Genomic DNA, 14,767 nt, shown 5'->3' on the forward strand with positions numbered 1-14,767 from the left:
CCCTGCGCCCCACTCACCCTTCCCCAGCCCCTAAGCCGTGCAGTCGCCCATCCACGCCCGCTGGGAGCCGGAGGACGTCGGAGCGGCGGCGGCCAGCTTCGCTCTCTCCCTGCCAAATCCCCACGGGCTGCCCATGCCCCGGCGCTGTCCCCAAGGGTCACGGCCACCCGAGGCAGTGCCTTGACCACGCTCCCGGCCGCCACCGGCACCTTCCAAGCCGGCGAGAGGCAGCGGCAGAGCCGGCGTCCCCGCTCTCGAGACACACCCCCGCGTCCCCACGCGCTCCAGCCGCCCCCGCGCCCCGGGAAGGGGCTGCCCACGCCGAGCAGCGCCCGCACGCCCCCGCGCCGTGCATGGCTGCGCACGGACGGCCACGCGGCCCCGCCGTGCGCACGCACGGCTGCACAAGGCACACGGGCACCGCTGCTGCAGCGCTCTCTGCACCTGGATGGCCACGCAGCCGCTCCCGCACCCGCCGTGCGCCCCCCGCGCACGCCCCGGCGCTGCTACCCCGCGCCTCCCCCCACGCAGCCCTCGCCCCCGCCGGCCCCACTGCGCGCCCACGGCTCCCCAAATCCACCTGCACGCATTGTGGGGATGGATCCCCTCTCCCCCAGCCCCTTGGGGTCCTAGGGTGCTCGGAGCAGAAGCGAGCCGGGGAGCACCGAGCCCTGCCTGCTGCCCCGCTGCGCCGATGCCGGCAGCCCCATCACACGAGCACGGCGAGGCCAGCCACAGCCAGGACACACAGCATTTCCCCATCGTGTCCCCAAACGGAGGGGTCCCCAGCAGAGCCCCGTAGCCCCCCACAGCTGCAGCAGCGGGGCCGGGGCAGCGGCAGGTCCCCCGCCAGGCATCGCGCCGGCATTCGGTACCTCTCAGTTTCCCGACGCGGCACCCCCGCACTCCCACGGCCAGGCTGTTCTCCAGCTCCGCTCTGCCCACCTCAAACTTCAGCTGATTCCAGCCCAAATGGCTCCTGGCCCCACCAGGAGAGGGGCCAGGCGGGGAGCGCAGCCCCTCTACCCTACCCGGCTCCCCGAGCTCTGCTGCTCAGGGCCGGGCAGACCCCGGGTGAAGCGCCGAGCACTGGCACCCGCGCCGCAAACATCTGCTCTTCCAGCGGCCTCATGATTCACAGGTTATTAATTGGGGCTTGGCAGCGCCGGGATTTGTGTTTGCATCCCCTGGCTTCGCTCGGAGCCACAACTCGCTGCCGACAAGCTTCGGGTGCCAGAGATGGAGCCAAAAGCAGCAATGCACCGGCCGCAGAGGAGCCGAGCCAGGACGGGCATGCGGGGCCGGGTGCCCAGCCGGGAGCTGGGTGCGGGGAGCAGCGCAGAGCCAGAGCCAGCACAACGCCTGCAGCAGCACCCAGGGCTCGCCAGGAGCCCAGCACCACGGGCAGTGGTCCCCAGGGGGGCTGCGGCCCCCGGGTTATGGTGGGGAGGCTGCTGCCTTGGCTCCCACCCGGCTGCTCTTGGCAGCAGCCCTGGGTGCTGCTGGTGCATCCCTGCAAGCTCCCTGCCACGAAGAGCGCTTTGTTTGGGTAGGGTCTCCTGCCTGCTCCCGTGAGCAGGACCGAGCTGCTCGGGCACCGGCTGCTAGCGAGGCTTCGAGGGAGAACTGCAGAGCAGCTCTCTGCTCGGGCAGCATCAGACAAAGGCTTTGAAAAGCCTCCTCCAAAGAGAGCCAAGAGAAATATGAATTCAGAAGCTGATTAGAAACCATGTCATGGCTCGTTCCAACTCCAGCATTTGGGGAGGAGTGAGCTGGCGGGGGGTGGGGGGGGTGGGGGGGAAACGTGAAAAATTTAATTAGGATTTGGGGAAGGTTTTAGAGGCGCTGACACAGGGAGAGGCTGGAGCACATCTGCTCGTGGGGTGGGGGGACACCAGGTGCCTGGAGCGCCCCCGGCCCTGCGGAAAGGTGGAAAGCACAAATTAATTCTCCTTAATCTGACGGGCACTGGCTCTGCTGCCACGTGCTGCCGCCACAGCTGGCAGCGAGCGGCCGACCCCGTGAGGCTGAGCCCCCCCTCGGCACCCCACGGCTGACACCGCAGAGCCCCAAGGCCACGCTGATGGGCGCTACGCAGCTCCACGAGCCCGGGCACCTCTCCGCGTGTCCCCGTCCCCTTCCCTTCCTCGCCATCCCCACATCACCTGCGCCGTGGGGTGTAGGAGGGATGCAGGCAGCCGCCTCCATCCACCTATCCCCGGGATCCATCCGACCGCCGGCCACGTGCCCTGGCCCCCCCGGCCCCCCCAGTTTCCCCGGCACGGCTCGGTGCTATTCTTAGCTCCCCGGCTCTGCGCCCTCGCAGGCAGTGGCCCCGTATATTACTATTATTGCCGGCTGCCAACGCCTCGAAGCAGGCAGCCAGGATCGTGGTGGGGCTTCCACACCCCTGTTGACCTGTCATTCGGTCCCTGTTGGGGTTTGGTCTTCAACAGGCTATTTCAGGAAATCCAATTTTATGGTCAGGAGGAGCACAAGGCGCACATCCTGAGCCGCATCCAGGCTCCTCGCCTCGCTCGCATCCAGATTTTAGCTTCGCCCGTGATGGAAACGAGGGCCAAGAGTCACCTTTGGCTCCAGATCCCAGTTCGTGGCTCGGTGGAATCCAGGGTTTCAGTTCAGCTGATGGGAGAGACGCGAGCTCCTGCAAAACCTGGAGCTGGAGCCCCCGCCGCCGCCGCAGCACCTGGGCGCTGAACCCCAATACGGGGCCTGATCCTGCCCATGCTGCCGGGCAGAGCCCTGGGGACCCCACAGCAGCCACGTGGCTCCTGCTGGTCCTGGCATAGCTCAGCCCCGAGCTGGTGATGGGGATGCAGAGCAGGACCCCCCGTGCACCCAGCCTGGCACCCCCCTGCCCTCTCCTCCAGGGCTCGGTGGGGTAACGCAGCCCAAAACGCAGCTCACGCCTCTGCCTTCCCCTTGCTGGTGCTCTCACTGCCCCCCTAACTGGGATGCTCTGCACTTTGGTGGCTATTTTTTCCCTCCTCTGCCCTCCAAATGTGGTCGTGCACGGCCGGGTGTCCTCAAGGGCCGGGGGCCACGGCCGTGTGCGTGAGGATGCTCGGAGCAGGGAGGCGAGGGACTGCGATGGACAGGAAATGACATCCATTTCCTAAAGGAGAACCGGCCGCATTCTGCCCAAATTTACACCAAGGGAGGCCTCCTGCTCTCAGCCCGAGCTCCCGCGGGGGCTGCTGGTGCCCGTGCCCAGCTCTGTCCCTTCCTGCACGCTGGGGGCTTCGAGCTGGGCCCCGGCAGGGAGGTGACGTGCGGGGCGTCACGGGATGGAGAGCGGCGAGCGGTCCCGGCGCCAACTCGCTCTACAGGATTGGCACCGGGTGGAGGAACAAAATCCGATCATCCAAGGGGAAGGAAGGCGATGAGAAGAGCGTGGCACCCAGACCCCGTGCACCCAAAATCTCCCCATTCCTTGCCAACGGGGCCGGCTTGCACCACGAAGCCTGGGCGCGCAGTGAGAGCCACGGGGTGGCTCGTGCCCCATGGCACCCACCCGCCTGGGACCTGGCTCCATCACCCCACACCGCTTCCCTCCCGCCCCACAGCTCCAGGGGCTGCTGAGAAAGGAGACCAAGGGGCTGGGGGGGGGGTCTGGGCCTTCCCAGCCCATCCCCAAGCCCTCTGCAGCGGGGCGAGCAGCGGGATGGCCGGCATCACCCCACTGAGGTGCTGCCAAATCCTACCCTGCCCGGGGGGCACCGGGCAGTGGGAGATGCCGGGTGCCCCCCGCCCTCCCCAGGGGGCCAGTAAATGCCCTTAGTCCGCCCCCCGCACCCCATAGCTCCCCTCCAGCCCGGTGGGGCCGAGAGGAGACCCTGCGGGGCCGGGCACCTCTCGTGGCACCATCCCGCGTGGAGCAGCCCCGGGGAGCGGCAGGGAGGGCACGGAGCGCCCGGCGGGGGCGGCAAATAGACCGCGGCTTCCCCGGGAGAGGCACGGGAGGACCGTGAGGAGCATCCCCGGTGCCCATACCCCAAAAACCCAGCACCATCCCCGAGCATCCATCATCTTTTTCCCCCCCCCGGTGCCCGCTGCCCCCCGCCGTGCGCCGCGCCCGCGGCTCTTACCCGGTGCCTACATCCTCCGGCCGGGACCGGGAGCGGGGCCGGTGCCGGTGCCGGTGCCCGGCGGCTTCCCCGGCGGCCCCCCCGCAGCTTTTTCGGGCACGGTTGGGCACGGCTCGGTCCGGGCCGGTGCCCCACGCGTGGGAGCGCGGCGGGCGGCAGCATGCGAGTGGCGGCGGCCCCGCAGTGCAGCGCCGAGCGGCGCAGCCACAAGACGCGGCGATGGATTTTCCCCGGGAGGCAGAGCGGGAGGCGGCGGCGGCGCAAAATGGCTCCGGTGCGGCTCTGCCGCCGCCTCCCGGCGCCCCGAGACCCCCCCCCACAAAGCTCCCCGCCCGCCGGGGCTCGGCGAGGCCGGGGGGAGGAGGTGGAGGAGCCGGGGGAAGCCGCCGTGCCACGCGTGGGGACCTGGGGGGGGGGGATGCCGGCCGAGGGGTATCCCTCAGATCGTGGGCATCCTCCCCGGAGCCTGGGCATCCCCCCGAGGGTGTGAGCATCCCCCCCAGACCCTGGGCATCCCCCCCAGACCGTAAGCATTGCCCCCAGCCCATGAGCATCCCCCCCAGACCCTGAGCATCCCCCCAGCCCATGGGCATCCCCCTAGCCCCTGTACATCCCCACAGCATGTGGGCATCTCCCCAGCCCCTTGAGATCTCCCCCAGCCCCTTGACATCCTCTCCAGCCCCTTGGCATCCCCCCCAGCCCTTTGGCACCCCCCCCAGCCCATGAGCATCCCCCCCAAACCATGAGCATCCCCCCCTGCCCATGGGCATCCCCCAGTCCATAGGCATCCCTCCATCCCATGGGCATCCCCCCAGCCTGTAGATAAGCCCCCAGACTGTAGGCATCCCCCCCAGACCATGGGCATCCCACCCCCCAACACCTCCCCCGGGACCCCGCTTGCCTGCCCGGGTCTCGCTCCGGGGTCTTGGGGCTGCCCACGAGGGGCTCAGCCTCCCCCGGGGCAGCCACAGGGCCGTCAGCAGCCGCCCGCCCGCAGAGCCCCTCGCACCGGGCGGTGTAATTTGCTAATAATAATAATTAAGGCGCGTGCGGGTTACAAGTGCAGCGGAACAATGAGCCGGTTAACGCCTCGCTGCGCGCGGTGGCGGCAGCGGCACCACGGCGGCACGTGCCCGGCCCTGGCATCGTGCCCTCCCCGAAGCCACCCGCTGTGCCGGGGCAAGAACACGGCTCGGGGGAGCTCCTGGAGTTCGGTTTGAAGCAGCCGTGGCCGTGGCCGTGTCCCAGGACGGCCGTGTCACCAGGCAGGTGGGCACGGCAGCTCAGCAGCCCCGTGGTCCCCATCGCTGTCCCACCCCGCTGAGCAAACCCTTGGGGGTCACCAGAGCCCAAATTGGGGCTGCCCAGCTCCTGGGAGTCAAGGACACCCCCCTGGTAATCCCGTTGCACCCCGTGTGGGTGAGCCCCAGCCCTCGTCCGGCCCCGCGGCGCTTCCACCTGGCACGGGAGCTCCTGCGTGCACACGGAGGGGGAGCAGAGCTCTGCCCACCTCCCTGAGAAGTTACATAAAAGGATTAATATTTAATGCGTGCTCCAAAAGGAGAAGAACGGGGGGAGTCGAGCGTGGCTGGGACAACCCCTACTCCACAAGGAGAACAACGGGGTGGGCTCGGCGTGGAGCACCAGCACGGCTCTGCTGAGGCAGGGCACCGCGGCACGTGGAGAGCTGCTCCATCCAGCCTGGCCACGGGGTTTGGCTGTGCCGAAGCAGAGCTGAGCACCCAGGTGCACCCCAGCACCCTGAAAATATCCGTGTGTGGGTCTCCCAGCCTCGAGATTGTGCGTATTTCCCTGTGGCACGCAGAGACCCCACTCCCCCAGCTTTGCTCCCCTGCAGCCCTGAATAAATCACCGCTGAGCCGTGACCCCCCAAGCGCAGCCATCACCCGGCAGCACCCATGGGGCAGGGCCCCCACCTGGGTGCCCACCTGGTTGGGGTGCAGCAGCTCTGCCCAGGGGGGAGCACACCCAGAGGGGTGCATCCATCCCACAGCAGGAGCAGCACAAACAGTGGGCACAGCTCCGTGAAGAACACAGCGACTGGGACACAGGATTTGGGGTGCTGGGGGCGTGGTGGGGGGGTCTGAGGCCGTGCGGTGCCAGCAGGACCCCCCCCAAAACCCCTTTTCCCCCTGCCTGATGCCTCTTTGTTCCTTCCAAAGCACTGAGAGCGCCGTGCTGGGGGGTGACACCCCTAAGAGGGGGGCACCTGAAGCCCCCGCGTCCCCCCCATCCCCACCAGCACCCCGTGCCCCGCGCCACCCTGAATCCCACCCGGCTGCGCAGCGCCCACCGCTCACCTTCGCACCGTGCCGGGGAGGCAGAGCTGAGGCAGCAGCAGGAACGAGACAGGGCTGGGAAAACACCATCTTCCGCCCCTGCAGACGCCCACGGCCCTGCGCCGGCTCCGCCGCCCCCGCTGAGCGCGAGGGCTCTCCGGGGAGGCAGCGGCGGCGTGAGCGGGGCTGGGGGCTGCGCTGCCCATGAGCAAGGCACCGGCACCCCGGGAGGCCTGCACGCAGCTGGGGTGGGGGATCGGGGGCTGCTGGGTTCCCCCCCCGTGGGTCCTGGGGCAGGAGCAGGGTGCATGGGGATGGGGGTGCCGGGGGGGGTCTCCCCGTGCCCGGCTCTGTCCCGTTTGCAGGAGCGGACGATGCTGCTCGGCGTGCAGCGCGGCAAGGAGACTCGGCAGCCGTTGGCTCGTTCATTTTTAATCCTGGCAGGGAGCAGGCAGGATGCAGGAGTGAGGATGGCAACGCCGTGGGATGGGACCCCAAAAAGCCCCCCTCCAGGCAGCCCAGCTCAAAGCATCGGTGTCTTTACGCATATCCCCGTGGGATGGAGCCCCCCGGGAGGGGACAGGACCCCGCACGCCACCCCGTGCCCTGTCCCACCCTCTCCCCACCCTCGCCGGGGAAGGCGCCCTCCTGGCGCGTGCGAGCGCTGGGTGCAGGATCCGTGCGAGGGTGGAAACCGTGGGCTGTGAGCGCGTGGGGATGCGCCGGGAGCGGAGCGGGGGTGGATGGAGTGGGGGCGTGCAAGGCAACAGCTCCCCCCTCATTGCTCCCTGCTTCAGGAGCTGCGCCCATCGCCCTGCTGGGGACCCCAACCCTTTGGGACCGCGGCACCGGGAGGGGGGCAGGACCCCAGCACCCCGCAGCCGCTACGAGGAGGTGAAGGAGGACGCACGGACGCTGGGCACGGGCGCATCGGGGGCTTGAGGGGAGAGAGGGAGGCACCGGGCGGCTTTGCGCAGGGTCCGGCCCAGGTCAGCCCTGAAGCGGCGGATGCAGAAGCAGTAGACGAGGGGGTCGAGGCAGCTGTTGAGGCTGAGCAGGGCCACGCTCAGCACGTGCAGCACGTCCAGGACGGCCGGGGGCCCGCAAGGAGGCACGGGGGGCCGGCTGCCCACCCAGGGGGCCAGCGTCAGGTGGTAGGGGGCCACGCACACCACGAACACCAGCAGCATCCCCAGCACCATGGCGCGCGCCTGCTGCCGGTGCGAGCCCGGCGAGGCGGCGGTGACAGCGGGCGCCGAGAGCGAGCGGGCGACGGAGACGTAGGTGCCCAGCACCACCAGGAAGGCGGCGGCGAAGAAACCCACCATGGCGTAGGCGTAGGCTCGGTGCCGCGCGTGCTGCTCGAAGCAGCTGGTGGCCCCGGCGCGGGCCGGGAAGGTTTGCCGGGCGGCCAGGGTGGGCACGGCACAGCCCAGCCCCAGTAGCCACGCCAGGGCGCAGGCCAGCGCGGCGCCGCGGCGCCCGGTCAGAGGCAGCGCCGGCCGCGCCGCCCGCACGGCGCAGTAGCGGTTGAAGCTGATGAGAGCCATGAAGGTGACGGCGCTGTAGGTGGCCACGTAGTAGGTGGCCCCGGCCAGGCGGCAAGCGGCCTCGGAGAGCAGCCAGTTGCCCCCGGCCAGGTAATAGGGGATCCAGAGGGGCAGGGTGAGGTTGAAGAGGATGTCGGCCAGCGTGAGGTTGATGAGGTAGATGCGGATGGCCTTCCTCACCTTGCCGCTCTGCAGGAACACCAGCAAGGCCACCAGGTTGCCCGGCAGCCCCACGCACAGCACCAGGCAGTAGACGGCCGGCACCAGCACGAACTGCACCGGGTCGCGGGGCACGCACGCGCCGGGGAGCTCCGCCGGCAGCAGCCCCGGTGCCGAGCCGTTCATCCCGGGCTCCTGCAAAGAGCAGAGGACAATCAGGGACCTACGGCACATGGCGGGGGCGTTGAACCGGGTGGAACAACCCCAGCTTGGCGCCTACAACTGCTCAGCACCGGACACGAGCTGCCCCGTGGGGCTGCTAGCAAAAAGGCTCCGCTCTGCCTCACCCCGAGGGAGCTGACGGGCTCTGAGAGCCATCCCAGCCCCCCCAGCCGCATGCCCCCACGCCGCCAGGCAGCCGGGGGCTCCGCCAGCCCGGCGCTCCCCGGGGACCGGCAGGCGCAGCTGCGCCACGGCCCAGGGGCAGAGGCGCAGACGGCGGCACCCGGAGGTGCTGAGCTGGCTCCAGCTCGCAGCTGCGGGGCTTAACGCCGCCTGACGCCGCCCTCGCAGCCCTGAGCTCGCCGGGGGCTGCACGAACGCCCTCCAGCCCTGCTGCTGTTGCTCCGTCTTCTGCTTCTTCTCGCTCCCAGCGCCCCAAAATCCCCGCGGGGAAAGTCCCCCAGCGGCTCGGGGCGCGTCAGGGCGTAGAGATGATGGGGATGGGGAAGGGGGCACCAGCACGGGGCAGGCACCCCCTTGTTCCCCAAATCCTGGACATGGAAAAACCTCTCTCTGGTGTGATTCCCGTAGCCCAGGGCTGCAGCAATCTCACCTCGCAGCACGGCCTGCCCACACCTTGCCGACGGCTCTGAGTCACCCCGCGGGCGTCTTCCAGCGCAGCAGGGCCAGATCCGGTGCGCGTAGCACCCAACACCGCACCAAGGCACGGAGAGCTCGGGGTGCTGAGCGGGTGGGCTCATCCCAGGGGGCTTGAATTATTTCGCAGACCCCTAAAACCCCTCCAGCTCCCTCAACGCTTCCCTCTTCCCTTTCCTTTTTGGAGGAATTGGCGCAGGGATGCACCCGCCCACGCCGCACCCCATAACCAGGGGGTCGCCCCCAGCTCCCTCCCACCACGCTGAGCTCGCTTACCCCGTGTCCCCTCCGGCTGCTCCTCGCTGCCTGGCCGAGCTGCTGGAAGCTTTAAATGCTCGGGGAGGGCTGGGGGAGGCAGGGGACGCCCGATTCCAGCCCCCCCCCCCAGCCCATGTGGGGGTGAGAGCACACGGGGGGGCAGCTGGAGCAGGGAGGCACCTGCGTGTGTTTGTAATGGGGGCGGCCACGCTGGAGCCACGCTAAGACCCCCGCCACCAGCACACTGGCTGGGGGCACGGGGGTGGTGGTGGCTGTGCCCCCCCTCCCCAGTGCCCCCATCCCCTTCCAGGGCCATTTCCCAGGCCCCGCATGAAAGCAGCAGAGGTCAAGTTTCTGCACTCAGCAGCTGGGAGAAAGGGGGGCAAGCCGAAAGGGATCAAAGCAGGAATCTGCCTCCTCGGGCTTTTGTTTGCTTCAAAGGGGGATTCAGCGGGAGCACAGCCCCCGGGTCCCCCCCCCCCAGCCCTGCAAAGGGGAAGCTCCCCCCTCCCTGCTGCCTTGGGACAGGGAGCCTGTCCCCTTGGTTGGTGGCTCAGGTCCCGGTGGTGGCATTGGGAGGTGCTGCACCTCTCTGAGAGCCTCGTCTCACCCCAAATCTGTCCCAGTTGCTTTGCTGGAAGATGCACAAGGTTCGGATGTGATCCCGGGCTTCAGCCAAGCTGCCACCGTGCAGTGCCCATCCCCAGGGGACTCGATCTGTCCTGGAGAACAGATGAGTCCCTAAAGACCCTGCCCCAATGGAGCAAGACCCCCGGAAAGCACCTGCCTGAGCCCATCCAGGCACAGGGGTTGGGGCACCGTGGGGCTGCTGTCACCCCGCTGGGTGGCCTGGCACGTTGCAGGGTGGCTCCAGACAGCCACAGGGCTCCTGCTCCACATGGGCTCCCATTGCTGGCTGTCCACCCCAGTGCGCTGCCCACATATTTCCCATATTTGCTGCCCCAGCACCCCACCAGCCTCCCCTCCCAAGACTCAGGGACCTCCCAGCCTCACGATGTCCCCTGCAGCTCAGCACCGGGGGAGGCAGAAACAACCAGAGGAGGCAAAACGTGAAAAAACAGAGGCTTTATTCCAAAATATGAAAGCCCCCACGAGAGCCAGCGCCAGCCCGGCATGGGAGGACCCGACCACCTCGTACTGGTTCAGCACAGGAGCAGCGACGGTGCCACAGCCTCCATCCTGCAGCGCCCTGCCAGCAGCAGGGCCACACCACCCAGCAGCGCCACATTACCTCACAGCCCCCCAAAACACCCCAGGGGTCTGGCCTCCCTCCATCCGTCTGTCCATCCGTCCTTCCTTCCTCCGGTCACTCAAATTTGGGCTTGACGGGGGCTCCGTAGCCGCGGATGTTGAGCAGCAGCAGGAGGCCGAGGCAGAGCGTGGCGGGGGCGCACATGGCCAGGGGCTCCCGCAGCACCAGCAGCGTGTAGATGGCACCTGGAAAAGGGGGCGCGGGAGGCGTCAAGGGGGGTACCGGGGGCCACGAGCCCCCCTGCCCCGCCGTCTCTCACCCATCATGACGATGCTGAGCACGAAGTTGCTGATCTCCTGCAGCAGCTGGGGGCCGACGGCCAGCAGCAGCCCGGCCACCGCCTCCACCCAGCCGACGGCCGCCAGGTACGGGTCAGGATCGGGGGCGAAGCCAAAGTCCTTGAGGGGAAAGACCTCGGCGAAGCGGACGAACTGCGCCTGCTGGGGACGGCCAGAGGGGCCCAGCTCCAGCTCCGAAGCCCCCCTCAGGCTCCAAAGCCCCCCTTATGGCTCTGAAACCACCCTCAGACTCTGAAGCCCCGCATGAAGCTCCCCAGTCTCCAAAGACCCCCCTAGGACTCTGAAGCCCCCTTTGAGCCCCAAAATCCCCCCTCAGGCCACCCATGAAGTCCCCCTCAGGCTTCAAAGCCCCCCTTACAGCTCTGAAGCCCCCCTTACAGCTCTGAAGCCCCCACTATGGCTCCAAAACCACCCTCAGACTCTGAAGCCCCCCACAGTCTCCAAAGCCCTCCCTAGGACTCTGAAGCCCCCCTCAAACCCCAAAGCCACCCCCCAGCTGTCCATGAAGCCCCCCTCAGGCTCCAAAGCCCCCCTTATGGCTCCAGAGCCCCCCTCAGACTCTGAAGCCCCCCACCATCTCCAAAACCTCCCACAGTCTCCAAAGCCCCCCCTAGGACTCCAAACACCCCCCTAAGACTCCAAACACCCCCCTCAAACCCCAAAGCCCCCCTCAGGCCGCCCACGAAGCCCCCCCTCAGGCTCCAAAGCCCCCCTCAGCCCCTGAAGCCCCGAAGCGCCCCCCCTATGTCTCCGACGCCTCCCTCGAGTCCCAAACCCCTCCCTACGCCCCCGAAGCCCCCAGCCCCCGGCTCCCCCTCACCATGTGCCGGTGCACTTCGGCCGAGAGCCGGTCCGTGAGCTTCACGGCGCCGGCCAGGAGGAAGAAGAGCCCGAGGAGGACCCGCAGGGCGGCGAACACCGCCGCCATGGCGGCTACGGGGCGGGGACGGCCATGGGGGCGGCGCGGCCCGGCTCGGCCCTGCCCGGCCCCGGGAGCCGCCTCACGGCCTCGGCCCCGGGGCTCGGCTCCACACAGGGCTCGGAGAAGGGTTGGGGGGCGTGAGGGGGGCTCGGAGCGAGGCTGGGGGTTGTTGGGGGGCCCGGTTTGCTCCCCCCCCCCCTTCCTCCTCCTCCTCCTCCTCCTCCTCAGCAGAGCCTCCCTCATACCCCGGGGCCACGCTGCTGCGTGGTGCCGCTGTGGTAAACCACAAATTGTTTAATTTTCAAAGCTCGAAAGCCAAAAGTGTTAAAAGCCGGTGTGGGGAAGGAGAGGGATGGCGGGGGGGCATCGCCTGCCCTGACCCCACGCTCTCACTCAGCTCCCTTGGGGCGCAGCAGATGTCGGTGCGGAGCTGTGCCCGGCGCTGTGGGAGCACGAGCGGGCAGCCCTATTGTCTAGGAGAGCCTCTTGGGGGAAAAAAAGAGAAAAATAAAAGAGCCCAGGCCCTGACTGAATAATGGATCGAGGCGCTGAGGGCCACGGCATGTGGCGTGCGGGGTTGTCTCGCTGCTGCACGAAGCGCTCAGCGTTTCTCCAGGCCCATTGTTAGCGTGCAGGGGGGGAGAGCAGCGCAGCGAGGCACCTCCCGAAGAACCCATTTTCTGTTAGCTTCGGGAAAATTTGCTCTTTTCCTGCCATAGCAAGGTCTCCCCCACCCCCCGAGGCAGAGCAGAGCCCGCTCAGACACTGGCTGTGGTTTTTGTGCAAAAGGGCAGCACCGTTGCATCATCTGTTTGCTTCCCCTCCTGGACCCGCTACGTTTGCCCTTCCTGGGCAGCCAGCACCGAGCACAGGGCACCCATGCCACAGTCCGGCTCTGGGGGGGGTCACAGCACCCATGGGTGGCACCACGGCTGTGCTGTCTTTAGGGACACAGCCCCTGCCTGTGGGGACACCCGTCCTACAGCCAGCGGTGCTGGAGGAGCCAGGCCTGGAGCAGTCGGTGTCCCCAGGGCACCCATCCTCACCCCCAGGGCCACCCATCCGACACCCAGGGGTGCTGGAAGAGCCAGGCCTGGCTCACAGACCATTAACAGCCCCAGGAGCCCTCTGCTGCACGTCACAGCAGTGACTCAGAGCCGGCTGCCGCTCTCACCCAGCTATCTCCGTGCAGGAGGAATAAATAACTCGCCCTGCCTCGCTGCAATCCTACCCCAACGGGAAAAACATCTGCAGACAAAATAGAGCTCCCTCTTTCCCCAAAGCCTCCAGCCCCAGCTGGGACCCTGCTATCTTTAGATTTACGAGCCCAAGCTCCTCCTATGAGTCATTCATCAGTTGTCAGGCCTTAAATAATAAAACGTCCTCCTGGGTGGCAGAAGCTGTCCCCCCACCACGTAAGGATGGACTACAGCGATCTGCCACAGGTTCACCCATTTGTTTCATGAATTCAGCAGGACGATGCCACACTTTCTGTCCACCCCAGCTCTAAAGCAGCCCCACAGCTGGCCCCTGGGATGCTCTCACACACCCCCTGCTTTATTCCCCCCCTTGTACTCCCAGGAATCGCAGCCCTGGTGCCTCTCCAAGGTGTCTGGGGCTGCAATAGATAAATACAGTGGCTGTGACAGGGCTCCACCACCATCCATCCCGGCTCTCAGCCTCTGATGTTTATTAGGGGAGCTACTTAGACTAATGAAACACGCAGCAGAACCAGGTAATCAGCTTTAACAGCCAGCAAACAATAACCTGCTGGCAGGCTGCCCAGATGTTAAGGAAAAAAAAAAAAAAAAAAAAAAAAGCTCTGTGCTAGTCATCTATCAGGTGATGACACCATGGCCTACACACTGATGAAAAAAGCAAGGGCTTTCTGCATTTCTCCAAAACACGCGCAATTTCAATACAAAAAGCAGAACACGGTTTGCTTATAAAAGGAGTTGTAGGAGGTGAAGTTCATTTAGAGTGCCGGTACCGCTTTTAGGTTGAAAGTTTCACGTAAGAAGCTGCTGCAACAGGGGAAACTAAATCAGGACAAGTTACTGGAAAATAACAGAATTTGAGGGGAAAAAAAAAAAAGGCTGCAGTAGCTGTGGAGACAAGACAGTGAAACCCACCCACGTTCCTGCCACCACGGGCCTCCACTGCTTTGAGGCAGCACTTCCCTCACCAGTGAGACACCTCCCAAAGGCACAGAAGGCAGGGGGGCTCCTGCTTTTTCAAGTCCTATGATTCTATGATTCCTTCCTCAAAGCAGCGTTCCCAAAAGCATCGCAGTGCTTGGTCCTTCCCAGCACGAGGTCAGAGGGCTGCTCAGCCTCTGCGGCAGCTCCAGCGCTGCGCACACCCCAGCGCGTCATTTCTGCAGGTAACTGACCACGCAGCTCTTCAATTCCTGCCCTCAAGGCTCCTCCTCGGTTACAACCGAGGTCTGAATTAAGAGGTGAATAACTTAATTTCTGAACTGTGTGCAGTACTTAATGAATCCTGCAGTGGAACCTAATTAAGATTGAGCCTGTCAGCTTGCTAACAAGCACCTTTCCCATCGCACCTGCAGCATGGCTGAGGAACCACAGAACCTCTTCAAAATCTGGACAATAGCATGAAGATGTCAAATCAATGAATGAATTCTCTCAGACTATCCTGTATCTGATTGCATGAAAAGGGGAAAACCAGCAGATAAAAGCTTTTAATGCAGCATCATCCTTCTGTGCTGTAAAACTCAGGCTCAGTGAAATACCAAGGCACCCCCTGCTGCTGCTCACCCACACACAGCAGCTTGCAGCTGCCTGCAGCTCCATTTGTTTCCCTCTAACCATGCTCAGAGACACACTCGTGACTGGCAAGGAGCCACAGGGCTGGCAGTCCAGCAGCAGCTGCTCTCATCTCACCAACTCTGAATGCCTGATAAGAGGTGGGCACCAGGACTACTCATCAACACGCTGCTACAAAGCAATATTCTGAGTCAGGAATGATGCAGTAGCTCAGACCAACAGCATTAAA

The 14,767-nt window shown here is 66.0% G+C and overlaps 2 protein-coding genes across 3 annotated transcripts; both read right to left on the minus strand.

Annotated features, from left to right (window-relative positions):
- Nucleotides 1-7,293: 7,293 nt before the first annotated feature.
- On the minus strand, nt 7,294-8,304 carry LOC309886476 (platelet-activating factor receptor-like; the record flags this gene model as incomplete). The annotated part of the gene is made up of 1 exon (XM_082777391.1): nt 7,294-8,304. The coding sequence occupies one exon, from the start codon at nt 8,302-8,304 to the stop codon at nt 7,294-7,296; it is 1,011 nt and encodes a 336-aa protein (XP_082633517.1).
- A 2,021-nt stretch (nt 8,305-10,325) lies between these two features.
- On the minus strand, nt 10,326-11,805 carry TMEM35B (transmembrane protein 35B). Of its 2 annotated transcripts, none has more exons than XM_082777502.1 (3): nt 11,648-11,805; nt 10,788-10,968; nt 10,326-10,713 (listed from the first exon to the last, which is right to left on the minus strand). In XM_082777502.1, the coding sequence occupies exons 1-3, from the start codon at nt 11,753-11,755 to the stop codon at nt 10,583-10,585; spliced, it is 420 nt and encodes a 139-aa protein (XP_082633628.1). In that variant the 5' UTR covers nt 11,756-11,805; the 3' UTR covers nt 10,326-10,582. The 2 variants fall into 2 exon arrangements, with proteins under 2 accessions (XP_082633628.1, XP_082633629.1); XM_082777503.1 differs by having other exon boundaries at nt 10,788-10,965; nt 11,648-11,770.
- Nucleotides 11,806-14,767: the final 2,962 nt, after the last annotated feature.

The sequence above is a fragment of the Aythya marila genome (genome assembly GCF_965140915.1).
Source record: "Aythya marila genome assembly, chromosome: 22".
Taxonomy (NCBI): domain Eukaryota; kingdom Metazoa; phylum Chordata; class Aves; order Anseriformes; family Anatidae; genus Aythya; species Aythya marila.

Coding starts and splice junctions, on each gene's coding strand:
- TMEM35B (XM_082777502.1), bottom strand. CDS start 11,755: ATGGCGGCGGTGTTCGCCGCCCTGCGGGTCCTCCTCGGGCTCTTCTTC. Junction 10,969..11,647: donor CCGAAGTGCACCGGCACATG/GTGAGGGGGAGC, acceptor GGCCGTCCCCAG/CAGGCGCAGTTCGTCCGCTT. Junction 10,714..10,787: donor GCTCAGCATCGTCATGATGG/GTGAGAGACGGC, acceptor CCCCTTTTCCAG/GTGCCATCTACACGCTGCTG.